Source organism: Theropithecus gelada, chromosome 16 (genome assembly GCF_003255815.1).
Source record: "Theropithecus gelada isolate Dixy chromosome 16, Tgel_1.0, whole genome shotgun sequence".
Lineage (NCBI taxonomy): Eukaryota > Metazoa > Chordata > Mammalia > Primates > Cercopithecidae > Theropithecus > Theropithecus gelada.
Genome location: NC_037684.1, coordinates 61,007,034 through 61,031,922, shown reverse-complemented (window position 1 = coordinate 61,031,922; position 24,889 = coordinate 61,007,034). Strand labels below are relative to the sequence as shown.

At 51.9% G+C, this 24,889-nt stretch overlaps 3 protein-coding genes across 7 annotated transcripts; 1 reads left to right on the top strand and 2 right to left on the bottom strand.

Annotated features, from left to right (window-relative positions):
- Positions 1-8,735: 8,735 nt before the first annotated feature.
- On the bottom strand, positions 8,736-14,730 carry ZMYND15 (zinc finger MYND-type containing 15). 3 transcript variants are annotated; one of them, XM_025362267.1, is made up of 14 exons: positions 14,701-14,730; positions 13,615-14,233; positions 12,938-13,172; positions 12,689-12,844; positions 12,264-12,424; positions 11,300-11,449; positions 10,906-10,986; positions 10,647-10,763; positions 10,475-10,563; positions 10,286-10,384; positions 9,977-10,130; positions 9,828-9,910; positions 9,390-9,550; positions 8,736-9,031 (listed from the first exon to the last, which is right to left on the bottom strand). In XM_025362267.1, exons 2-14 carry the CDS (start codon positions 14,201-14,203, stop codon positions 8,860-8,862), a joined length of 2,247 nt encoding a protein of 748 aa, XP_025218052.1. In that variant the 5' UTR covers positions 14,204-14,233; positions 14,701-14,730; the 3' UTR covers positions 8,736-8,859. The 3 variants fall into 3 exon arrangements, with proteins under 3 accessions (XP_025218052.1, XP_025218053.1, XP_025218054.1); XM_025362268.1 differs by having other exon boundaries at positions 8,739-9,031; positions 9,828-9,886; XM_025362269.1 differs by lacking the exon at positions 10,647-10,763 and having other exon boundaries at positions 8,739-9,031; positions 9,828-9,886.
- A 75-nt stretch (positions 14,731-14,805) lies between these two features.
- On the top strand, positions 14,806-20,854 carry CXCL16 (C-X-C motif chemokine ligand 16). 2 transcript variants are annotated; one of them, XM_025362271.1, is made up of 6 exons: positions 14,806-15,513; positions 15,855-15,993; positions 16,265-16,347; positions 19,265-19,681; positions 20,462-20,531; positions 20,628-20,854. In XM_025362271.1, exons 1-5 carry the CDS (start codon positions 15,372-15,374, stop codon positions 20,506-20,508), a joined length of 828 nt encoding a protein of 275 aa, XP_025218056.1. In that variant the 5' UTR covers positions 14,806-15,371; the 3' UTR covers positions 20,509-20,531; positions 20,628-20,854. The 2 variants fall into 2 exon arrangements, with proteins under 2 accessions (XP_025218056.1, XP_025218055.1); XM_025362270.1 differs by lacking the exon at positions 20,628-20,854 and having other exon boundaries at positions 20,462-20,603.
- Positions 20,855-21,612: 758 nt separating this feature from the next.
- On the bottom strand, positions 21,613-23,832 carry MED11 (mediator complex subunit 11). Of its 2 annotated transcripts, none has more exons than XM_025362274.1 (3): positions 23,672-23,832; positions 23,339-23,469; positions 21,613-22,473 (listed from the first exon to the last, which is right to left on the bottom strand). In XM_025362274.1, the coding sequence occupies exons 1-3, from the start codon at positions 23,754-23,756 to the stop codon at positions 22,432-22,434; spliced, it is 258 nt and encodes an 85-aa protein (XP_025218059.1). In that variant the 5' UTR covers positions 23,757-23,832; the 3' UTR covers positions 21,613-22,431. The 2 variants fall into 2 exon arrangements, with proteins under 2 accessions (XP_025218059.1, XP_025218058.1); XM_025362273.1 differs by having other exon boundaries at positions 21,810-22,360.
- Between the last annotated feature and the right edge of the window lie 1,057 nt (positions 23,833-24,889).

The following is a 24,889-nucleotide window of genomic DNA, read 5'->3' as shown; positions in this document are numbered from 1 at the left end:
CCTGGCTAACACGGTGAAACGCCGTCTCTACTAAAAATACAAAAAAATTAGCCGGGTGTGGTGGCGGGCGCCTGTAGTCCCAGCTATTCAGAGAGGCTGAGGCAGGAGAATGGTGTGAACCCGGGAGGCAGAGCTTGCAGTGAGCTGAGATTGCACCACTGCACTCCAGCCTGGGCGACTGAGTGAGACTCCGTCTCAAAAAAAAAAAAAAGAAAAAAGAAAAAGACAAACATCACATGTTCTCACTTGTTTGTGGGATCTAAAAATCAAAACAATTGAACCCACGGAGACGGAGTAGAATGATGGTTACCAGAGGCTGGGAAGGGTAGTGTGTGTGGGGGGTGGGGATTGGGGGCAGGGAGGAGAGGAGGGTTGTGGGGGCGGTAGGGATGGTTAGTGAGTACAAAAAATAGTTTGAATAAGGTCTAGTATTTGATAGCACAACAGGGTGACTGTAGTCAAGAATCATTTAATTGTATATTTAAAAATAACAAAAAGAGCATAATTGGATTGTTTGTAGCACAGAGGATAAATGCTTAAGGGGGTGGATATGGCATCTTTTATGATGTGATTATTACGCATTACATTCTTGTATCGAAACATCTCTTGTACCCCATAAATATATATACCTACTATGAACCCAGAAAACTTAAAAATAAAAACATTTAAAACAACAGATGCCTTTGCTTTGTTCTGGAGAGAGGAGAAATGTTTTGGAGGGGACAGCTGCCTCCCCTGCAGGTATGTGGAGGCTGGGAGAAAAAGGAAATAGCTGCCTCCTTGGAGCGTTGCAAGGGAGCAATGTCTTTGGGGAAAGAGCCAGGTTCCTGTAAGAGCAAGAAGGCAAACAAACCCGAGAGAAGAGCTTGATGATTGGGGGATTTTGTTTTGCAAACATACTTTAGGCTTCCAAGGCTGCAATGAAAGGATGTGGGGCAGGGTGGGGAGGAGAAAGGAGAGTGAACCCAAATGGAGATGAACGGAGTCCTTTGGGGTAAGTCCGGGTGACGATGCCTGCCCTGGCCGCTGTGGGCTTCTGGGGTGCCTGCAACCAACAGGGAGGTAAGGCATGACATTCTCTTTGCGGAAGGTGGGAAATAGTTGTAGTTGCGTCCATGGCTTGGGATTGACCTCTTATTTTGCAATAATAATAACAAAACAACTTAAACCATTTTTATTTATTTTTATTTATTTATTTTTTGAGATGGAGTCTCGCCCTGTCCCCCAGTCTGGGGCACAGGGGTGCGATCTCGGCTCGCTGCAAGCTCTGCCTCCCAGGTTCACACCATTCTCCTGCCTCACTCTCCTGAGTAGCTGGGACTACAGGTGCCCGTCATCTCGCCCGGCTAATTTTTTCTATTTTTAGTAGAGACAGGATTTCACCATGTTGGCCAGGATGGTCTCGATCTCCTGACCTTGTGATCCACCCGCTTCAGCCTCCCAAACTGCTGGAATTACAGGCATGAGCCACCACGCCCAGCCTATACCATTTATTAAATACTTACCATGCTGAGAACTCTTCTAAGAATTTGCATTTATTAATTGCCTTTGTCCTCACAAGTTCTGTGGAATAAGTACAGTTAATACCCCATTTTACAGGTAAGGAGACAGACATGGAGAGGTTGAGTCACTTATCCAGTGTATGAAGTTAAGTTGGGAGCCTTGATTTAAACTCAGGTGATGTGGACCCCTAAGCCTCAAATTTTATCTTTTTTTTTTTTTTTGAGATGGAGTTTCACTCTGTCACCCAGGCTGGAATGTAGTGACAGGATCTCGGCTCACTGAAATCTCCACCTCCCAGGTTCAAGCGATTCTCCTGCCTCATCAGCCTCCTGAGTAGCTGGGATTACAGGCATGTGCCACCATGTCCAGCTAATTTTTGTATTTTTAGTAGAGACAGGGTTTCACCATATGGGTCACGCTGGTCTCGAACTCCTGACCTCAGAGATCCACCCGCCTTGGCCTCCCAAAGTGCTGGGATTGCAGGCGTAAGCCTCCGTGCCCGGCAAACTTTATCATGTTCGATTCCATCTCCCATTGTAGTGGTGAAATGGGCAGTAGAGATCTTACCTGAAGCTCTTGGAGCTCTGTGGGTCTCCCTTAAGTTCCTTAATATATTTCAAAGAAAACTTGACAGAGTGTTTCTGATTCTTTGCATGGCCAATCATCAATACCTGCTATAAGAGAGAATGGTTCCAGCTGGGCGAGGAGGCTGGTGCCTACAGTCACAGCACATTGGGAGGCTGAGGCAGGAGGACTGCTTGAGGCCAGGAGTTTGAGACCAGCCTGAGCAACATAGCAAAATCCCTGTCTCTACTAAAAATACAAAAAATTAGCCGGGTGTGGTGTTGTGCACCTGTAGTCCCAGCTACTCGGGAGGCTGAGATGGAGAATCACCTGAGTCCGGGAGGTTGGGGCTGCAGTGAGCCGGGACCACATCACTGCACTGCAGCCTGGGCAAAAGAGTGAGACCCTGTCTCAAAGAGAGAGAGAGGCCAGGCGCAGTGGCTCACGCCCATAATCCTGCTTTGGGAGGCCGAGGCAAGCAGATCCCCTGAGGTCAGCAGTTCAAGACCAGCCTGGACAACATGGTGAAACCCCATCTCTACTAAAACTATGAAAATTAGCCTGGTGCGGTGGTGTGTGCCTGTAGTCCCAGTTACTTGGGAGGCTGAGGCACGAGAATCTCTTGAACCTGGGAGGTGGAGGTTGCAATGAGCTGAGATCCCACCACTGTACTCCAGCCTGGGTGACAGAGCAAGAGTATGTCTCAAAAAGGAAAAAAAAAAAAAAAAAAAAGAGAGAGAGAGCGAGACAGAGACAGGCTTCTGGGAAGGAAGGGCTTCCATAGCAAACATTTCTTAACTATCCCAGGAAATTGCCTCATTTTCCCAGAAGTGGTATGGCGAAGGGGTTAAAAGTGCATATTCTAGAGCCAGATTGCCTGTATTTGTTCACAGCCTACTTGTTACATTATCTTCACCTCCCTGTGCCTCAGTTTTCTCATCTGTAAAATGGGGGGTAATATAATAACACCTGACTTAAGTTTGTTGTGTGAGGAATAGACTGATAAATGCCAAGTGATTAGAACACGGTCTGGCACAGTGTAAGCGCTATATGAATGTTTGCTACTTGTAATTTCCATGTCAGACCAGTAAAGTTTGGATCTCAGAAGAGTTTCTCCAGACTTTAATTCTAAATCTGCTCATGACCACTCAGTTAGTAACCAGATGAGTCCAGGTTCAAACCAGGTTTGTTTAAATTCATAGTTCATGGTTCACCTGTCAGCAATTGATTGAACAACTAGACAAAAACCAGTAAGGAGACGGAAGAACTCAACAACATCATAAACAGGATGCAGTAAATACTTATAGATCATTCCACGCAATGACCGGAGAATACCTATTCAAGTACTCATGCAACAGATACCAAGAGAGTGCATATATCCCGGGCCATCAAACCAACCCCAATATATTTAAAAAAATTGAAATTGGCCAGGCACAGTGTCTCACGCCTTAATCTCAGCACTTTCGGAGGCCAAGGAGGGTGGATCCCCTGGGGTCAGGAGTTCGAGACCAGCCTGGGCAACACGGTGAAACCCTATCTGTATTAAAAATACAAAATTAGCCGGGTGTGGTGACGCATGCCTGTAATCCCAGCTACAATGGAGGCTGAGGCAAGAGAATCGCTTGAACCTGAGAGGCGGAGGTTGCAGTGAGCTGAGATTGCACCATTGCACTCCAGCCTAGGCAACAAGAGCGAAACTCTGTCTCAAAAAAAAAAAAAAAAGAAAAGAAAAAAATAAAAAGAAAAAAAATATTGAAATCATACAGAGCCACAATTTGGGGTTCCTTGGGATTCTCAATGCCTCTCAAAACCACACTGTGTCCCCTGAGAAATGGGGGATCCCCCTCCCCGTGTGACACTGATTCTGGGGATTCAGGTGCTGTGCTGTGGTGTTTGTGCCCTGCTGACCTTCCAGAGGCTCTATACAGCGACTCCTCCTTCAGCCTCTGCCTGTGGTTCCTCTTGTAGGGCTCAGACATCAGTCCATGAGGCAGGGTTGAGACTAGCTTCCCAAACAGATCCATGCTGCCCTTCCCATCCCACCACACTTCTTTTTTTTTTTTTTTTTTTGTGAGATGGAGTCTTGCTCTGTTGCCCAGGCTGGAGTGCAGTGGTGCAATCTCGGCTCACTGCAACCTCTGCCTCCCAGGTTCACGCCATTCTCTGCCTCAGCTTCCCGAGTAGCCGGCATTACAGGCATCTGCTACCACGCCCAGATAATTTTTGTATTTTTAGTAGAGACAGGGTTTCACCATCTTGGCCAAGCTGATCTTGAACTCCTGACCTCGAGATCCACCCACCTCAGCCTCACAAAGTGCTGGGATTACAGGCGTGAGCCACCGCGCCCGGTGGCTCTTCTCTTCTTTACTTGTCTAACTCCTGCGTGTCCTTCAGGTCACTGGTTGGATGTCATTTCCTCCTGGTAGCCTTTGCTGACAGCTGTGAGGCTGTCTTAAGTGCCTCTGATATACCCCTAAGAGTCTGTAACTCATTATTGTACCAATTACACTGTACCGTTATTTTCTGGTTACGTCTCTGTTTATTCCAGGCTTCCCTCTAAGCCAGACACTTTCAGATTTCTTTTTTTTTTAAGTAGAGATGAAGTCTCAATATGTTGCCCAGGCTGGTCTTGAACTCCTGACCTCAAGTGATCCTACAACCTCAGCCTCCCAAAGTGCTGGATTTACAGGCCACTGCACCCAGCCTTTCAGATGTTTTGAACATGGTCCACAGTAAGAAATACATTATACATCAGAATGCAGCACATACACATATAAGCATATATTGTATGTATAAGTAAAACAAATGTTTCACAAAATAGTTATTAATTGTACATGTGATACATATTTTTATCTATTCTATTTCATTAAAAAGAGATGCTGCTTGAGGCTCACTAAATTGACTTCATGACCCACACAACATTGTATAAACCTGCATTTTGGAAATCTTGTCCTGGGCTAGGGGTTGGCAGACTTTCTGCAAAGGGCCTGTTCATAAATATTTCAGACTTTGTAGGTCATGTAGTGTTTCTGCTGCAACTGCAGCACTCAAACCCTGCCATTTGCATCCTGAAAGTAACCACAGACAGTACATAAAGAGATGGCTGTGGCTCTGCTTCAATATAAATTTATAGACACTGCAATTTGAATTTGGAATAATTTTCTCATGAAATCTTTTTTTTTTTTTTTTTTTTGAGACGGAGTCTCGCTCTGTTGCCCAGGCTGGAGTGCAGTGGTGCAATCTCGGCTCACTGCAAGCTCCGCCTCCCGGGTTCACGCCATTCTCTCGCCTCAGCCTCCTGAGTAGCTGGGACTACAGGCGCCCGCCACCGCGCCCGGCTAATTTTTTATTTTTGTATTTTTAGTAGAGACGGGGTTTCGCCATGTTAGCCAGGATGGTCTCGATCTACTGACCTCATGATCCGCCCACCTTGGCCTCCCAAAGTGCTGGAATTACAGGCATCAGCCACCGCGCCCGTCCGTGAAATCTTCTTATTAGCTTACGAGCCATGCAAAAACAAAAGGTGGGCTACATTTTGTTTACTGTATCCTGGAAGTAAATGCTGGAAGCCGTAGTTTACTGATCCCTGCCCTAAACTGTAAGCTTTATGGAGGCAGAGACCATATATGTCTTTTTCCCTCATTGCATCGCTAAGGTTCGGCACAAAGCCTTGTGCATTCAATCAATAGTTGGTAAGTGAATTATTAAAGAGCAATTTGTGTATTAAGCATTTTTATTACAAAAGTACTTGTGTTCGTGGAAGAAAAATGAGCAGTCCAGTGAAACAAAATGAATAAACAAATCCTTAATAACCCCACCGCTGGGAGATAACCACATCCTTTCCTATTGTTGTGTAATAGATGTCAGGAATTACGAAAAGATTATTTTTTGGCCAAGGGAGTGGTGAAAAGTTCTATTTTTCATCAGTCCACCAGAGACCCAGACTTCCCCTTTCCGGCTGTAGGAGGTGAAGCTAAGAGAAAAGATGAGGAGGGAGGGTGGAAAGTATGGGGGAAAAGCAATCTGATAAGCAGTTAATGAGCTCCTACTGTATGCTGCCATATGCCTGGCCAGGCTAGACCCTGGGGGATAGAGGTAGCACCCATCCCCTCTGGGTTGACAGTTGAAAGGGTAGACAAGAAATTGTAAGTGTGATAAAGGTCATGAAAGGGGATATGCAAGGTGCTATAAGGGCTTAATAGGGAGAGGGGTGTCTAACCTCATATGGGGTCAGGAAATTCTTCCTTTCTTAAGGAAGTGACATTTAGGCTGCCACCTAGGCTAAGAATTAGTTGAGCAAGAACATGGGAAGTTCTGGCCAGGAGCAGTGGCTCATACCTGTAATCCCAGCACTTTGGGAGGCCGAGGCAGGCAGATCACCTGAGGTCAAGAGTTTGAGACCTGCCTGGCCAAGATGGTGAAACCCCATATATAAAAAAAATTAGCTGGGCGTGGTGGCGGGCACCTGTAATCCCAGCTACTGGGGAGGCTGAGGCAGGAGAATCACTTGAACCCGGGAGGCAGAGGTTGCAGTGAGCCAAGATTGTACCACTGCACTCCAGCCTGGGCAATAAGAGCGAAGCTCCGTCTCAAAAACACAACAAAACAAAAAGCACATGGGAAGTTCCACAGTGAGAGAGCGCATCCTTATTTAGAAGCATCTGGCTGCAGAGTTGACAGGGGAAGGAAATGGCATGAGATCAGCCTGCAGAGATTGGCAGGGACCACATCAGCAGAGCCTTGTCATCTCCATCTTCTAACTACCCGTTGACAGGAGCTGAAGAAGATAAGTGAACACATTAAAAACACCCTGAGGAAGCCGGGCGCGGTGGCTCAAGCCTGTAATCCCAGCACTTTGGGAGGCCGAGACGGGCGGATCACGAGGTCAGGAGATCGAGACCATCCTGGCGAACACCGTGAAACCCCGTCTCTACTAAAAAATACAAAAAACTAGCCGGGCGAGGTGGCGGGTGCCTGTAGTCCCAGCTACTCGGGAGGCTGAGGCAGGAGAATGGCGTAAACCTGGGAGGCGGAGCTTGCAGTGAGCTGAGATCCGGCCACTGCACTCCAGCCCGGGCTACAGAGCGAGACTCCGTCTCAAAAAAAAAAAAAAAAAAAACACCCTGAGGAAGTAGTCAGCCAGCTCCAGAGTGAGGAACATTCTATGAGACAAATGATTCTGCGTCTTGCCAAATCAGTGTCATGAAATAAAAAATAAAAGTCAAGGAGGTATGTTATAAAATGAAAGAGACTTAAGAGTAACATCAACAGGACTTAATTGTTCACCTTAGTCCCTTGGTTAAGGTGGTATCTCCCAGATTTGTCCTCTGTCTTTCCCTTTCTATACTTAGTGACTGAAATCATTAAGGCAGCCCACACTGTAAGAGCTAAGGGAAATCACTGAAGGGACTGAAGCAAGGGAGAAATGAGGTCAGATGTCTTTTTTTTTTTTTTGAGACAGAGTCTCACTCTGTAGCCCAGGCTGGAGTGCAGTGGATCTTGGCTGCAACCTCCACCTCCCAGGTTGAAGTGATTCTCCTGCTTCGACCACCTGAGTGCTGGGATTACACGCATGTGCTACCACACCTGGGTAAATTTTTTTTTTTTTTTTTTTTTTTGAGACGAGTCTTGCTCTGTTACCCAGGCTGGAGTGCAATGGCACGATCTTGGCTCACCGCAACCTCCGTCTCCCAGGTTCAAATGATTCTCCTGCCTCAGCTTCCTGAGTAGCTGGGATTACAGGCATGTGCCACCACGCCCGGCTAATTTTGTATTTTTAGTAGAGACGGGATTTTCTCCTTGTTAGCCAGGCTGGTCTCGAACTCCCGACTTCAGGTGATCTGCCTGCCTCGGCCTCCCAAAGTGTTGGGATTACAGGTATGAGCCATGGCGCCCCATCCTCAGATGTCTTTTTTTTAGGAGGAATACTTTGGGCTGCAATGTGGCGATGAGATATGGTGGAGTTTGCAGCGGGAATGGACATACCTTGATGGACTTGAGTGATTTCAGGAGAACAGCTCAGCAGGAGTTGATTATTGGATATGAGGTGGTGAGAAAAGGTGGAGTTGGGTGGCTGGGGCCTTTCACTGAATCCAAACCAAGGGTCTGCGTGGTCCCAGGAGGTTGGTTGTTTCCCCTGCCCCCAGGAAGAAGCCACTTTCTGCTGCTTGGTCTTTCCTTGCCTTGGTGCTGGTCCCTGAGGGTGACCGGGACTGGAAAGCGACTGGTCAATACATAATTAGGAGAGCCATGGGATTACCAAGGAGGGTCACAATCCCTGACTCTGAGTTAAAGAAATGACAGCCGTCGAGGAGACTAAAAGGGACTGGGGGAAAGTAAGTCATCCCTAACTCCTTTTCCGATGCGGGAGGATCACCAGAGGTCACGAGTTCGAGACCAGCCTGGCCAATATGGGGAAACCCTGTCTCTACTAAAAATACAAAAATTAGCCGGGTGTGGTGGTGCAAGCATGTAATCCCAGCTCCAGAGGCTGAGGCAGGAGAATCGCTTGAACCTGGGAGGCAGAGGTTGCAGTGAGCCGAGATCGCATCCCTTGCACTCCAGCCTGGGCGACTAGAGGGAAACTCCGTCAACAAACAAAAACTTTCTCTTCCTTCCCAGTTTAATGGCCCAATTATGAGCGTGTAATCAAAAGGTCAATGACTCAGTGGTTTCAAACAAGTAATTTTATTGACCTTTTCGTGTTTTACCAACCTGTCCTCCCCCTCGACCTTGAGTGTTTTCACGGTTTCCTCTCAGTGTTTGGGAGGGGGTCTACTATGGTATCAGCATTCATCTCCGCCGGCGGGCCCCCCGCCCGGGTTTCTTTTCTCCTCGGCGCCTTCGGGTAAGGGCAGGAGGAGCGGAGGGAGTTGGGGACGGGGGTGGGGGGCCGGGCGCCGGGCGGGTCCCGCTCCCTTGCGCAGGCTTGTAAACCAGATGGAAGATGAAGGCATTGCAGTACCTGCGGGGGGCGCGGGGCGCAGTCAGGGACCAGGGGGCGGGGCTCCAGGGGCGGGGCTTGCCCCTCTGAGTTCCAGGGCGTGGGGCTAGACTCAGGGTTGGGTCTGTTGGAGGGTCGCGGGGTCTTTTGTGGGTTGCGGAGATTCTGTGAGCTACATCTAAAGAGGGGTGTGCTGGGGGATGTCGAGACCTCCCATGGGGGCGACGAGTAGTGGGGGCAGAGAAGGCAGGTTGCTGGGCTGGGGGCAGGAGGGTCCCAGGACTGCAGGGACCAGGGCAGAGGTGGGTCTTTGTGGATGTGGAGCCAGAGAGTAAGAGAAGTGAAGGGTCAGGAAGGAAATAGGGTCGCAGGCCCTTACCAGGGCATGCAGTTGTCGGCCGCTCTGAGGCGAAAGGGGGAGCGGAAGGGGTTGGGCTGGGGAGGGCTGGTGCCCCCTCCAGTGGCCACCGCCATGGTCTGGTCGTCCATCACACAGCCGTACTCGCTGCTCTCGGTGAAGAAGGCTGGCACTCGGAGGGACTGAGGTGGAGCGAGACTCGCTCTGAGAGGCCCCTCCCCAGATCCGTCCCAGCAGCCAGAATGACAGACAGGGCTGAAAGCCCCGGGACAGACCGGGCAGAAGGGAGGAGGGGGAGGACCGAGACAGACACAGAGAGAGGCAGGGGGACCCGTGGGCGCTCCCCAGGTTTGTGGAGCGGGTGATGGTGAAGAGGAGAGCCCAGAGACTTTCAGAAAAGGAGATGGGGAGGGGCCAGGCAGGAGGGAAGAGAAGTTCCCTTTTGCCCCCATTGCCCACCTGTAACCGTGGCAGAGAGCTCAGCCACGTATCCTTGAGACCAAACCCGGAGTTAAATCCTGCAGACAGAGAGGAGGGAGCAGCTGGCTTCCATGGCGGGCTTCTCTCCCACCTTCCCCACATGCCTACCCCGAGACCTAGGCTCTTACCAATAACCAGGTCGGGCTTGGGCCCCTGGAGCAGGTGGTAGGGCCTTGCTGACACCTTGATCTGCAGGTCCCTGCGGGCTCCCTTCTCCTTAGTGCCAGAGCTGGGCCGTGCTGATATGCCAGAACCAGGACGGACAGACACCTCGGGGCCGTCCTGAGGGGCCAGGAGTGGGTTGCAAAGGCCACTGGAAGTCAGGGAACTGGAGGATGCACCAGGCAAGATGGGGAGTGGGAGGCAGAAGGGCAGGGCCCGACCAGGAGGTCACTGGAGGGGTCAGGGCTGAAAAGCAGGGCCCCCTCAGCCCTTACCCTCTGCAGGGTAAAATGCTGCTGGTCGCTTTCGGGGGGCAGGCCATCACCTACAAACTGCAGCTCCAGGGCCACATGGGGGAGCAGGACTAAGAGCTCCTGAAGGACAGAAAGAAGGACAGATCTGGGTTCTACCCTGTGCCCACCCCCATACGAAGATACCCAACCTTCGGGCCTGGGGTGACTTACCCAAAACACCATGACAAGGTCAAACTCCTTCCCGGCCTCCACCACGTGGATCTTCAGTGATTGTTTGTTTTGGATGTTGAGCTCAGGGACTGGGTGAGAAGCCAGTGCATTAAGGATGTGAGCCATTCTCACTCCCCCATCTTCCCCCCACCCCCCACTCCGCTCTCCTTACAGGACTGGGGCACCAGGTGGGTGATGACGTAGTACACGGTCAGCGGGTAGGTGAGAAGCACAGCTGTGGGGGAGTCCAAGCTGAGGCCACGCCATGTGTAGTAATCCTGCCATGAGCCTGGGAGGAGGGGGTTACGAGAGGACCTGTCCCTGGGCTCCACCTCCTCTAGTCTAATAGGCCGCTTCTTCACAGCCACCCAGGCTCTGGTTCTCCAGTCCCTGGCCCTACCCCTAGCTCCCACAGGGCCCCTCCAGCTCACCAAAAAGAGCCCGGGGTGGATCTGGGGGCACAGGAGGCATCAGGGCAGGCCCGTCCCCCTGGAGAAGCTGGTAGGGGTCTCCTGAGAGGATGAAAGAAAGAGGGGCCTGGGGTCAGGGAGACCCCCACCTGACCCATCTCCTTCTTTCTTCCAAGGGAGCTGTATTCCCTGAGAGAGCCATAGTAAGAGGAATGGGGGTTTGCATACGGACGGGGCCTGTGGGTAGAGTTGGTAGGGGTGATTCCATTGCGGGCTGGGAAAGGCCTGAAATGGCCCTGGTGCTGTTGGTAGGGGTCAGTGTGTATGTGGAGGGATTATCTGGGACCCAGACAACTTCTTCCCAGTCCTTTCCTCTATGCCGAGGGGCCCAAGCCTGAAGAGAGACCCCACGTACCACCGCGAAGGCTGAGGGATGGCATGTGGCCTCGGGGGTGCCTGGAGGAGCCGGGGCCTGGAATCAGCATACTGAGCTGGGTCCAGTAGCCACGAGTGAGGCCCCGAGAGGCCAGGAAGGCCTCCTTGTTGAAGGTTTCACTGGTCACCTCTGGAGAAGGAGAAGGGGAGGAGTTGAGGTGCTGGGCTAGAACCCCAGACTTTTTTTTTTTTTTGAGTCTTGCTCTGTCACCCAAGCTAGAGTGCAGTGGCGTGATCACGGATCACTGCAGTCTCGACCTCTTGGCCTCAAACGATTCTCCCACCTCAGCCTCCCGAGAATTGTGACCACAAGCGTGTGCACCATGCCTGGCTAATTTTTTCTACTTTTTGTAGAGAAAGAGTCTATGTTGCCCAGGTTGATCTCAAACTCCTGGGCTTAGGTTGGCCTCCCAAAGTGCTGGGATTACAGGTGTGAACCATTGCCTGGTCTACAACCCCAGACTTGAACTCTCCCCAGCCTCCCCCAAGGACTCTGGTTCTAAGTCTGGTTCCAGGCAGGCAGGGAACTACCATTGCTGAGTGTCTCCAGTATATCAAGCCAAGATAATCCTTGTAACAATTCCATGGGCCTTTACGTATGTTCATATCCCTCTTTTATAGATGAGGACACGGAGGCTTCAGGAAGCAAAGTGGTTTGTTTAAGGTCACACTGCCAGTTAGTGGTGGAGTCGGGAAGCAAGTAAGTGTTTGGATCTCTGTCCCCCAATCCCTGCACTCTCTCAGGGACCTAGACACTCAGTCCTTGGCCTCACAGACCCTGTCTCCAGCCCCAAACACCCAGCTCCTGCCCTTGTTCCAGGGATCTAGGCTCTAGCCCCAGACTCTCAGCCTTCAACTCCAGGACGCTGTTCCCAGACATCTAATTCCCAGTCTCAAAGACCTGGGCCCAGTTTCCCCCAACCATTCTGACCTCCTTATGGTACCTGCGGTGTAGGTAAAAGGCAGGGCTGCCAGTTCTCCTGCCCGATCCATGAAGGTTGCAAGCCTTGGGCACCAAAATCGGTGGCTCACATCATCTGGGCACCGCCGCCAGTCAGCCCGGAGACAAGCCTCGCCACAATACAAGACAGCACTACACTGGGGGCTGAGGACACAGTGGGTGGTGGGCACCTAGTGTTAACCTCTGTGGGCCCTGTCTGCTGTCCATCTGCCCAGCAGCTGCCCATATGTCCCTCGGTCTGTTTGTCTTACACCCTCTAACCGCCTGTAATAGCCTGTATTGTTTCATCTGCATCTTCTCATGTCCCTGCCCCTCCTTCTGTCTGCTAGGCCCCCCCACCACCCTGCTTTCTTTCTATTTGCCTGACTGTTGGGATCTTCCTCTCCCCGCAGCTTTTGGGCTGCTCACCAGGGTGTCAACTTCACTTCAAAGCTGTGCCTGTGACACACGTGGCAGGTTCGAGCGCGAAGGGAAGCAAAGGTGAAGCCTGGCCGGGGACCCCATGTCCGCATTGGGGTCTTGGCTAACTTCACACCTAGCCTTGGGACCAAGCTCTCCAGCTCTCTAAATAGGGGGGAAGACGGAATCAGGCTGGAGGGGGTGCTTGGGAATCCAGGGCCCCAGCCCTCCCCAGCCTCAGATACCAGATTTCTATACCGATGCAGCCGGGCATCTCCCACAGTAAGCTGTTGGGGCTTTCGGGGGTCCCCAGAGCCCATGGGACAGGCCATGCTGTGACAGAGGAGAGCATAGGCCCGAGGAGCCAGGTTCTCAGTCCCTGAGCCCCAGCTGGCAGTTCCCTGGGCTCCATCCACTAGCAGATCAATGCCCAAGATGGTGCCATGCTCATCCGTCACAAGTAAGAGACAGGAAAGGTGCAGGGGGGCAGCCTCTGGGGAAAGAGGGAAAAGTTGAGGTGGTAGGGGACAGCGAGAGACATGTGGTCAGGGTCAGGAGTAGCAAACTCAGATACCTACAGGGGCTAGGCAAGTAACCTCACCAAGTAAAGGGCACTGGGTAGAGAGCGCACACTCCTTCTAAAGGGGACAGCTGCTACAGAGGACCAGAACGCGCTGCCATGCACAAATGTAGGCCCCCTGTCAGAGCTTGAGATTTTTCTTGGGAATGTGTAAATCCAGACTTCTGGATATTTTTTTTCTTGTAATGTTTAAACATTAAATTTAAAAAAAACAAAACCCACTGTGGGTCAATAAAAACACCTTTTCAGGCCAGATTGGCCTGAAGGCCAGCACTCAGAACTAGTGGCAGGGGAGGGCTTCTGAAGGGAGGATGGCTGGGCAAGAGGTAGGGCAGGGCCAGCCCTGGGTTCTTACCACTCCTCTGTCCCTTGGTCTTCTGGGGTCTTGTTTCATTCTCCACCCTGTCCTCTTGGCAGCCATCCTTGCCACCTCCTGCCTCCCGGTCAGCCTCCTCTGACTCTCCTGGCAGGTTTGTTTCCTGGGGGGACTCCCTGCTGCTAGGAGCTAGCTCCTGGTCCTCCTCTGGTTCCACCTTCTCTGTGCCTGCACCCCCTTCCTCTCTCTTCTCTTCTTCTTCATCTTCCTCCTCTTCCTCCTCCCCTTCCTCCCCGTCCTCTAGGCTGACAAAGCTGACGTAGGGGCTCAGGTCTCGCAGGTGGAGTGGAGGGTCATCTCCCAGGAGCCGGGCAGACCCCAGGCCTGGTCCAGGACCTGGCTCTGCCCCTTGCCCCAGGCTGATGCCCACACTACGGTTGGGCAGGACATGGAGCACCCAAAGCGCAGGGTCCTGGGGCAGCCTTCTGATCTGGGCCTCCAGCTGCCACCAGCGGCCCTCAAGGCTAGTCCCTACAGCTCCACGCTCTGCCACAAACTTTCGGAACCAGCCGAAGAGAAGGGCAGCGAAATCAAGGAACTCATCCCGGTATCCAGACACAAACTCCATGTCTTCAGGCGCACAGGGCCCCGGCCCAGACTGAGCAAAAGAAGGGATATATGGTGAGGGACAGGAGAGCAACGATGGAGTTTGGGGCTAGGTCACAAATTGGGGGAGAGGGTAGGTTTCAGAGTCACTTAGGATTGGATCCACGAATATGCTAGGAGCTGAGAAGAGGGTTTTCAGGGCTGAGGATGGGAGTTCAGGGAGGAAAATGGGGGCTGGACTTGAAAGTGGGTGACCAGGGTTGGAGAAGACTACTCAGGGATGAGATGGTATTTGGGGCTTAACATTGGAGAGTTCAGACCCTCAAAAGCAGAGTTTAAATTAAGGCTAGAGAGGAGAGAGGGCTAATCCTATCGGGAAGGGTTTGGTGGGGAGGGAAGCATTTTGAACGTGTCCGTCGGGTATGGGAGTGGGAGCGAGGGTGTTCCCTGGGCTCGGATCGGCGTGACGGGCAGCCCGGGTAGACCTAGCCCCTCCCGACCACCCCAATCCTCCGGTACCTGCAGCCGCCACCACTTTTCGAAGGTAAATACCTCGGGGTGGAGGGTGCGCGGGTGCGGTCGTGACGTCAGGGCTGCCCGAGCCCTCGCCGGCTGAGCGGGCGGCCACGCCCCCGGGCTCGGTGCGTCCGCGGGTGGTGGCCCCGCAGGTGCGCGCGGCCGGGGCTGGCGGCGACTCCCTCCACCGGGCCGCCCGGGAGGCTCACATAGCGCGGCTGGGTCCCGCGGCGCCCGGAGCGGGGAAGTGAAAGTGCCTTGGAGGACGAGGGCCGGTCCGGCCGTGCGGCCGCCTCACAGGTCCGCGGGCGCTCGGGGCGGGCGAGGCGGGTGGTCTCCTGAACCGAACCGAATCGGCTCCTCGGGACGCCGTCCTCCCGCCCCTCCTCGCCCGCCGCCCGAGTTTTCTTTCGGTTTCTTCCAAGATTCCTGGCCGTCCATCCACGGAGCTCGGGCCCAGTGCGGGGGCGCAGGGCGCGGGAGCTCCTCCTCCCGGGTTTTCCCTGTGGCCAGAGGCTGGCACGGCGCGGGCCGGGTACTGAGCGCACGGTCGGGGCGCAGCGGGGCCGGGGGCTGCCGCTGGCTCGCGCCTCCTCTCCGGCCGCGACCTGGCGTCGACGGCCGCCGTCTCCTCCAGTCCTTGGCGAAAGCCATTGAGAAACCAGCTGGACGTCATGCGCCGGAGCCTGTCTGGGAGTCAGAGCGCGGCGGCTCCATCCCCGCAGACTCCGCGGAGCCCCGACATGGGACAGGCCTTGGGGCCCGGGGCCCGCGCGCTCCTGCTCCTGCTCCTGCTGGCGTGCCTGCCTCCGCCAGGTTAGCCGGGGGCGGGACAGGGGACCCAGATTCCCCAGTCATGGGAAGGGGGTGATTTGGGGAGGGGACATGAGGCCCACGGAGTTGAGTTGATGAAGGCAGCGGGGACAAGAGGAAAGCCAGCCAGCCGCTCGGGGTTGGCGACAGAGGCCCCGGGACACCTGGCTCCGGGCGGGATTATGGATGTTGTGGGGGTCGTGATAATGTGTGGGGTGAGCCTGGCGCTCTGACCCTGGGTCCACGGGAGAGGCTGTCATGGAGCTGTGGATTGGAGGCCAGGGAACAGCGGAGTGGGGACCCTAGGCCTGGGAACGCGTGCTGACCACCTCTGTCCTGCTCAGGCAATGGCAACGAGGGCACCGTCACTGGAAGCTGTCATTGTGGTAAAAGAATTTCTTCTGACTCCCCGCCATCGGCTCAGTTCATGAATCGTCTCCGGAAACACCTGAGAGCTTACCATCACTGTCTACACTACATCAGGTAATTTCACCTGCCTCTGCGAGCGCCTGCGCGGCCCCTCCTTGCCAGGTGCGTCCAGGACCCTCTCTGGTCAAACCTGAACTCCTTCCCGGCGCACCTAGCCCGATCTGCGGGTTCTGTTTGCTCCCATTCCCCGAAATTTCATGACTCCGTCGCACCTACCAGGGAATTTCCCAGTCCCAGCAGAAAGGGCTCTTGGTAGCGACTTAACGCCTTTGGAATGAGGAAGGAAAGGAGGAGCCGTAGCTGAGCCCAGGTCTCTCCTCCGCAGGTTCCAGTTGCCTTCCTGGAGCGTGTGTGGGGGCAGTAAGGACCCATGGGTTCGGGAATTGATGAGCTGTCTTGATCTCAAAGGTGAGACTTCCCCACTGCTCTTCAGGCTCTGCCTCCAGGGCTTAGCGGCTTCCACCTGACCGTCTTCTTTACCTGAGGCTTTTCCCCTGGGGCCGCACATTCCCAGAACCTTCTTCTGATCCCGTCCAAAGTACTTAGACTCAGTCCCCGTTTGCCAGCGGGTTGATCATTCACCATCACCTTCATGATTTTTGCCAATTCATTCTACCACGTGTGCTATTGTCTACTTATTAATATTTTTCTTGAAATCAAAGTACTATTTTATTTTATTTTTTTGAGATGGAGTCTCGCCCTGTCGTCCAGGCTGGAGTGCAGTGGCACCATCTCGGCTTGCTGCAACCTCTACCTCCCAGGTTCAAGCGATTCTCCTGTCTCAGCCTTCTGAGTAGCTGGGATTACAGGCGCGCACCACCAAGCCTGGCTAATCTTTGTATTTTTAGTAGAGACGGGGTTTCACCATGTTGGCCAGGCTGGTCTCGAACTCCTGGCCTTGTGATCCGCCCGCCTCGGCCTCCAAAAGTGCTAGGATTACAGGCGTGAGCCACCACACCTGGCCTATTTTTCTTTTCCAATATTTTATTATGAAAATTTACACATATACAAAAGTTGAAAGAATGGCACACTGAATATCCAATGCCTCCACCTAGATTCAACAATTTTATTTATGTATATTTTACATATTTACATAAACATATATTTTACACTATCAATTTTACAGCACTTACACGATATTTGCTTTATTAAGTATAATCTATTCATCCTTCTATCCATCATCCATCACCTTATTTCTCGATGCATTTTTTTTTTTAATGGAGTCTTACTCTGTCACCCAGGCTGGAGTGCAATGGTGTGCTCAGCTCCCTGCAGCCTCCGCCTCCCAGGTTCAAGCAATTCTTCTGCCTCAACCTCCCAAGTAGCTGGGATTACATGCGCCCGCCACCGTGCCCGGCTAATTTTTGTATTTTTTTAGTAGAGACGAGGTTTCTCCATGTTGGTCAGGCTGGTCTCAAACTCCTGACCTCAGGTGATCCACCCGCCTCAGCCTCCCAGACTGCTGGGATTACAGGCGTGAGCCACCATGCCCAGCCTCTTGGTGCATTTCAAGGCAGGTTGCAGACATCGTTGTACTTCATCCCAAGACATTTCAGCATGTATATTAAGTAGAGTTCAATATTTTAATGCTTTCTTCTCTTTTGAGTTCAAATTTACGTACAATGAAATGAATTACTTTTAAGTGTGCACAAACTAGTTTTGAAAACTTAAGTAGGGGCCCCCAGATCTTCCTCCAAATCTCAACTCGCGAGGCTGGAGAGGTCGGGCGCGGTGGCTCACGCCTGTAATCCCAGCACTCTGGGAGGCTGAGGCGGGCGGATCACCTGAGGTCAGGACCAACATGGTGAAACCCCATCTCTCCTAAAAATACAAAATTAGCCAGACATGGTGGCAGGTGCCTGTAATCCCAGCTACTTGGGAGGCTGAGGCAGGAGAATCGCTTGAACCTGGGGGCAGAGTGCAGCGAGCCAAGATCACGCCATTGCACTCCAGCCTGGGCAACAAAAAAAAAAAAAAAAAAAAAAAAAGAAAGAAAACTTAAATAGTAAATTATCCTAAGCAATAACATCTGTGAAGTCACAAGTTTGATGCACTGGTTGTATTTTTCTCTTAAAATAAATATACAACCTTTAAAATACAAAAGTTTCTTCCATGTCCTAGCTAATGTTTTGTACGATCTGTGTCATCCATACTGCCTTTAAGTCTGCCTAGACCTACATGATTTCCTTTCATCCTCCCAGTTACCCTGGCCCTTGGTACTACAATTATCCTCATGTTACAGCTGGAAGAAATCACTTCCGGAGAGGTTAGGGACAAGGGGCAAGGTTACACAGCTACTTTACAGCAGAGCCTGGATTCCAACCCTGGTCTTCTGATTTCCCAGTTCATGACACCCACTTGTCTCGTGGTTTGCTCACTTCCTTGTCCCCTATCTTTTCTGTCTGTCACTGCCTTCCTCTTCTGGCCTTTAGCTTGATATCCTCCCTGACCCGCTCTTCCCTCTGTTGGAGCTCAGAACACGACACTCCAAAACATGGCACTTTGGTCATTAAGAAAACAGCAGAAGTAAGTAGCTCAGTCTGCTGTTTCCGTTTTTCTGTGACAGCTAGCCATAAAGGAATTCTCTAACTTCATCTGGAAGTAGGTCATAGGCCTCGTTTCAGAGGGGTCCTGCCCTATACTTGGAGGCCAAGAAGAATCTGGACAGGCCTTTCTGGTCCCCCCGTTCCCCATGTATTACCATTAGATCATACCCTTTTTGTCCAATCATACTTTTTTTTTTTTTCTTTTGAGACGGAGTTTTGCTCTTGTTGCCCAGGCTGGAGTGCAATGGTATGATCTCGGCTCACTGCAACCTCTGCCTCCCGGGTTCAAGCGATTCTCCTGCCTCAGCCTCCCATGTAGCTGGGATTACAGGCATGTGCCACCACGCCTGGCTAATTTTGTATTTTTAGTAGAGACTGGGTTTCTTCATGTTGGTCAGGCTGGTCTCGAACTCCCGACCTCAGGTGATCTGCCCGCCTCCGCCTCCCAAAGTGCTGGGATTCCAGGCGTGAGCCACCATGCCCAGCCAATCCAATCATACTTCTATATAACTGTCTATTCTTCACAGCAAGCCTAAGCATAAAAATACACTTTTCCTTGGGTATTTGGGTCTTCGTTTCTGAAGTTTCCTATGTCATGTAAAACTGTGATTAAATAAATGTTAGGCTTTTCTCTTGTTAATGTTTTTTATTTATAGGGGTATCAGCCTTGACCCTTGGGATAGGTGAGGAAAAGATATTACTTTTTCTCTGCTACACGTCTATCTGCTTTTTCACCTTTTCCCCTGATAGTCCTGATTCCTCATTTCTTTCCTTTCCAGAATGTGGACATGCTTACTTGGGGAGTGTGGCCCACCAGGAGCATTTACCTCCTACCAGCACCCCCATTTCTCAGGCCTCAGAGGGGGCATCTTCAGACATCCGTACCCCTACCCAGATGCTCCTGTCCATCTTGCAGTCAACCCAGCGCCCCACCCTCCCAGCAGGATCACTGTCCTTGGACAAAGAGCTCGCTTGTCCCAGTGAAACCACCATTCCCACTGCGGGCCACAGTCTGGGAGTTGGGCTTGAGGCTGGGGAGAACCAGAAGCAGCTGAAAAAAAATGCTGGTCCCACAGCTGGGACATCAGCCACAGTGCCGGTCCTGTCCCTCCTGGCCATCGTCTTCATCCTCACCGCACTCCTTTCCTATGTGCTGTGCAAGAGGAGGAGGGGGCAGTCACCGCAGTCCTCTCCAGGTAAACTGGACCTCTGAACCCTTCCCCCAGGGACCCAGAGCCTTCCTGACAGGGATCCTGACCCAGTGGCTCTCAGGTGGCTGGAAACCTGGCCTCTGCACACAAGTATCAAGGTTGTCTGCACAAGGTTGACTCTGGGCCCTCTGAGGACAGTCAGCCAGGGACTGTAGAGAGTGGAGAGGGAAGAAAGCCACCATGGGCACAAGGACTAGTACTTGCAGCAACATCACAGAGAAGATAGCTAGAGCAAGCTAGTGGGAGATGAAGCTGCAGAGGGAGGTGAGGGCAAGTCATTCAATTAACAAATTTTCACTGAGCACCTACTGTGGGCCAGGTCATAGGGTTAATGTCTTGATCTGATTCCCTAGTTCAAGCCTCATCCCCCCATCACTCTCCTTTTTTTTTTTTTTTTTTTTTTTTTTTTTTATTGTTTTTTTTTTGAGACGGAGTCTCGCTCTGTAGCCCAGGCTGGAGTGCAGTGGCTGGATCTCAGCTCACTGCAAGCTCCGCCTCCCGGGTTTACGCCATTCTCCTGCCTCAGCCTTCCCGAGTAGCTGGGACTACAAGCGCCCGCCACTGCGCCCGGCTAGTTTTTTTTTTGTATTTTTTAGTAGAGACGGGGTTTCACCATGTTAGCCAGGATGGTCTCGATCTCCTGACCTCGTGATCCGCCCGTCTCGGCCTCCCAAAGTGCTGGGATTACAGGCTTGAGCCACCGCGCCCGGCCGATCACTCTCCTTTATCTCAGAGCTCATCTCTCAATTTCTTCATCTTTTCCAGATTTGCAGCTTCATTATATACCTGTGGCGTCTGACTCTAATACCTGAGCCAAGAATGGAACCTTGTGAGTGTAAACGGTGGTTTATTTTTACACAAGGTATAATAAAGGAGATCAACCCGACAACATGGCAGGCACTGTATACTTGCTGTGTTTTTCATTTTTTAGGTACGGGCTGTACGTTGCCCAGGCTGTTATGGAACTCCTGAGTCAAGTGATCCTCCCACCTTGGCCTCCGAAAGTGTGTGGATTAGAAGAAGCGTGACCTACCATATTCAGCCTACACGTATTTGTTAATATCTAACATAGGACTAACCAGCCACTGCCCTCTCTTAGGCCCCTCATTTAAAAATGGTTATACTATAAAATGTGCTTTTCATACTGGGTGATAATAACTTGGACAAATTCTATGTGTATTTTTTGTTTTGTTTTGCTTTGAGACGGAGTCTCGCTGTGTCATCCAGGCTGGAGTGCAGTGGCACGATCTCTGCTCACTGCAACCTCCACCTCCCAGGTTCAAGTGATTCTCCTGCCTCAGCCTCCCAAGTGGGATTACAGGCATGTGCCACCACGCCTGGCTAATTTTTGTATTTTCAGTAGAGATAGGGTTTCACCATGTTGGCCACGCTGGTCTCAAACTCCTGACTGCAAGTGATCCGCCTGCCTTGGCCTTCCGAAGTGCTGAGATTACAGGTGTGAGCCACCGTGCCTGGCCCTATGTGTGTTTTTTAACTACTAAAAATTATCTTTATAATGATGGACTCTTTTTTTTTTTGAGACTGAGTCTTACTCTGTTGCCCAGGCTGGAGTGGAATGGTGTGATCTTGGCTCACTGCAACCTCCGCCTCGCGGGTTCAAGCGATTCTCCTGCCTCAGCCTCCTGAGTAGCTGGGATTACAGGCGCTCACCACCACACCTGGCTAATTCTTGTATTTTTAGTAGAGACAGGGTTTCACCATGTTGGCCAGACTGGTCTCGAACTCCTGATCTGGTGATCCGCCCACCTCGGCACCCTAAAGTGCTGGGATTAAAGCTGTGAGCCACTGTACCTGGCCCTATGTGTGTTTTTTAACTAAAAATTATTTTTATAATGATTGAGTCTTCTTTATGGAAACAACCGGCCTCAGGCCCTTGATTCCTGGCTCGTTTGTTCTGCTCATGGTTCCCCCTCGTCCCAAATCTCCCCCAGTACACCAGTTGTTCCTCCCCACCTCAGCCCTCTCCTGCGTCCTCCTGTCCCCGCAACGAAGGCCTGGGCTTTCCCACCCTCCCTCCTTAGCAGGCGCTGTGCTGGGACACCACATGGGCTGGTTTCACTTCCTCAGTCTCTTGCCTACCCCAGTGAGAGTCTGATCTTGTTTTTATTGTTATTGCTTTTATTATTATTGAGACTCTAGTTCTTGTTTTGTCTCTCTGAATGAAGAAGAATGTGTCTTCGTTAGGCCAAGTCTGCGGGAAGCCTGGGGCAGCAGCATGAAGTGTTAGAGGAAGTGGGTTGGGTATGGGAGTTTCCATCTCCTCTCTGAGCCTGTCAGGGTGTTTGTGGAGAGCAGAACAGGAGCACCCTGTTGGAGAGGCCAGGGCATAGCTGTGGGCAGGCTTGGGCTTCAGTTTTTCCGTGCCCACCATTTGCCCCTTTGTCCTAGGGTACTCTGACCAGCAGGGCATGTTGGTGCCCATACTCCCCACCCTACATGTTCTCAGGTTCTGTCCCATGGCGCAGACGATGGTCTCCCTCTGAGCTCTGGGTCCACCTCCCTGGCCTAGTTCTCCAGCATCTGCTCGCAGGTTCGAGCCACATCACTGAGCTTGAGGCGGGCATAGTCCACTCGCTTCAGAGCCATCTGACAGTCCTTCCTCGAAGAGTAGCTGGAGCCCTCATGGGGCTGCCCTGTGGCCACCTACAAGACAGACTATCAATGGAGCACCATCTCCTTTACCCTTACTCCAAGCAGGCATCAGGTCTCTTGTCTCATTTCTTACCTGAGTTTGAATTTGTTAGGCCACCTGGTAGCTGGATAAATAAATCATTTAACTTATGTTAATCTTGTCTGTAAAATGGGAGTGACAATAACTACTTCCTAGAGTTGTTGAGGATTAGATAAAATAATGCAGAGTATCTGGCACACTGTAAAAATTAGTAATGGTAGTGATCCCTGCGACAAGTTCAGAATCTTCTCAATCCTCCCCCTCTTCTCAGGATATAAGGATCTGGGACCTCGTGGCCTTGAAGTCAGGCCAAGTTTCCAGTGACAAAGTTCTGTAGTTCTAGCATAATTTACACATCTTCTCCCAGGCACATGTGATGTTACCCAGTGAGGTACGCAGGGCCATTCTTTCATTTTATGATTTATTATTTTTATTTTTTGAGACAGAGTTTTTGCTCTGTTGCCCAGGCTGGAGTGCAATGGCATGATCTCGGCTAAGTACACCTCCTGGGTTCAAGCGATTTTCCTGCCTCAGCCTCCCTAGTAGCTGGGATTACAGGTGCTCACTACCACGCCCAGCTAATTTTTGTGTATTTAGTAGAGATGGAGTTTCACCACGTTGGCCAGGCTGGTCTCGAATTCCTGACCTCAGATGATCCACCCGTCTCGGCCTCCCAAGGTGCTGGGATTACAGGAGTGAGCCACCGCACCCAGCCTAATTTTTATATTTTTGTTAGAGACCAGGTTTCACCGTGTAGGCCAGGCTGGTCTCGAACTCTGTCAAGCCACTGCGCCCGGCCCATTCTTTCCTTTTAGAGGAAGAAACCGGCTCTGGACGGCCGGCTGGGGAGGTCTGGGCCTGCCCAGTTAATGCTCCACCCGGGATCACCCAAGGCTGAGGCTTTGACCCAGAGCTGGGGTCCGCTCGCAGCACCCTCCAGACACACCGACCTGGGTGAGGTAGCGGATCTGAGCCGACAGCTCCGCCTCCACGTGTAGCACTGAAGCGGTGAAGGCCGCCGCCTGCCGGTCTAGAAGCCGCTCGTTGGTTTTTTCCTTGGACAGTTCTAGGATGACAGTACCTGCCAGGGCGGAGAGAGGGAGGGAACACACGGAGACTGCCAGTGTAGCCCCGCCCTAGGGCCAGCCCCTCTCAATCCCGCCCTTTCGCTGCGCACGCACGTAGGAGTTCCTCCCCAACCCCGCTCCAAGTGCGGGGTCAGCCTGTGCGTGCAGCCCGGCCACGCGTTCGCTCCCCGCCGTCCGGGTTGTCGCATCCCGAACCTGCATTCTGAAGGATGGCGCCGATTTCCCGTTCAATGTCTTCCAGGGCGCGTAGTCTCTCGTTCGCCAGACTATAGGTAGCCATCGTCACTCTGGGAATTCTCACCGGGGGTTTCTCCTGAGAAACGCGACGCTTGTTCCGGAAGTGGCTCTCGGTGTGCGCCTGCGCAGAGGGCACCGTGTAGGGAGCACTACAATTCCCAGGATGCTCAGCGCAGCCTCGCCCCCACTCGGTCCACCTGGTGAACTACAACTCCCAGGGTCCGCGGCGCCTCGGCCACAGGACCACCTGTAGTCAGAGGCGACAGTGGAATATCTCCTCGCCCAAGGCCATTCAGACCTGTCCGCCTTCTTGACACCGTCTGTGGCCTCTATTTAGTTTATTATACATGAGTTTATTTATCAGAGTCTCACTCTGTCGCCCTGGTTGGAGTGTAGTGGTAAGATCTCTCTGCAACCTCCACCTCCCAGGTTCAACCGATTCTCCTGCCTCAGCCTCCTGAGTACCTGGGACTACAGGCACCCGCCACCACGCCCGGCTAATTTTTGTATTTTCAGTAGAGACAGGGGTTTCACCATGTTGGCCAGGCTGGTCTCGAACTCCTGACCTCAAGTAATCCACCTGCTCCGACCTCCCAAAGTGCTGGGATTACAGGTGTGAGCTCAATCTTAAAGGGGAGCTACGTGGATGAGAGCTTGTAGTGGAAAAGGGAGACGTCATAGGCAAGAGCATGGTGCTGTGACGGGCTCAGCGCATGTGGAGTCCAGCAAGGGATTCTGTCTGCCTGGAGTGAATGGAGTGTGGTGGGGGTTAGGTGTGACAATGGTGAGGCTGGAGAGAGGAGCGGAATCAGGAAAAGTCTTGGAAGCTAAGTACTTTGGACTCGAGTTTGAAGGCATTTGCGCCTTTAAAGTGTTTTTAAGAAGTGTGTTATGACCAGAATTACCTTTTTTGGAAAGATCTCTTGTAACAGTTTATAGAAGATTATCAAAAATGAAACCAGTTTGCCCAAGGTTAGCAAATGTAGGTTATACTCAGTTAAACTGAATGATCTAGCCTGGGGAATGTAGTGAGATACTATCTTTATAAAAAAAATTGGGGGGCTGGGCATGTTGGCTCACTCCTGTAATTTCAGCTCTTTGAGAGGCTGAGGCGGGAGGATCACTTGAACTAAGGACTTTGAGACCAGCCTGGGCAATATAGTGAGACCCTGTCTC

Excerpts from the sequence above, each read along its gene's own strand:
- MED11 (XM_025362273.1), bottom strand. The coding sequence starts at position 23,756 with ATGGCTACCTATAGTCTGGCGAACGAGAGACTACGCGCCCTGGAAGAC. Across the intron at positions 23,470-23,671 it reads CGCCATCCTTCAGAATGCAG|GTACTGTCATCCTAGAACTG; the intron begins GTTCGGGATGCG and ends CCGCCCTGGCAG. Across the intron at positions 22,361-23,338 it reads AGATCCGCTACCTCACCCAG|GTGGCCACAGGGCAGCCCCA; the intron begins GTCGGTGTGTCT and ends TCTGTCTTGTAG.
- ZMYND15 (XM_025362267.1), bottom strand. The coding sequence starts at position 14,203 with ATGGAGTTTGTGTCTGGATACCGGGATGAGTTCCTTGATTTCGCTGCC. Across the intron at positions 13,173-13,614 it reads GACCAAGGGACAGAGGAGTG|AGGCTGCCCCCCTGCACCTT; the intron begins GTAAGAACCCAG and ends CTCTTTCCCCAG. Across the intron at positions 10,987-11,299 it reads ATCCCTCAGCCTTCGCGGTG|GAGACCCCTACCAGCTTCTC; the intron begins GTACGTGGGGTC and ends TCATCCTCTCAG.
- CXCL16 (XM_025362271.1), top strand. The coding sequence starts at position 15,372 with ATGCGCCGGAGCCTGTCTGGGAGTCAGAGCGCGGCGGCTCCATCCCCG. Across the intron at positions 15,514-15,854 it reads GGCGTGCCTGCCTCCGCCAG|GCAATGGCAACGAGGGCACC; the intron begins GTTAGCCGGGGG and ends TGTCCTGCTCAG. Across the intron at positions 15,994-16,264 it reads CACTGTCTACACTACATCAG|GTTCCAGTTGCCTTCCTGGA; the intron begins GTAATTTCACCT and ends TCTCCTCCGCAG.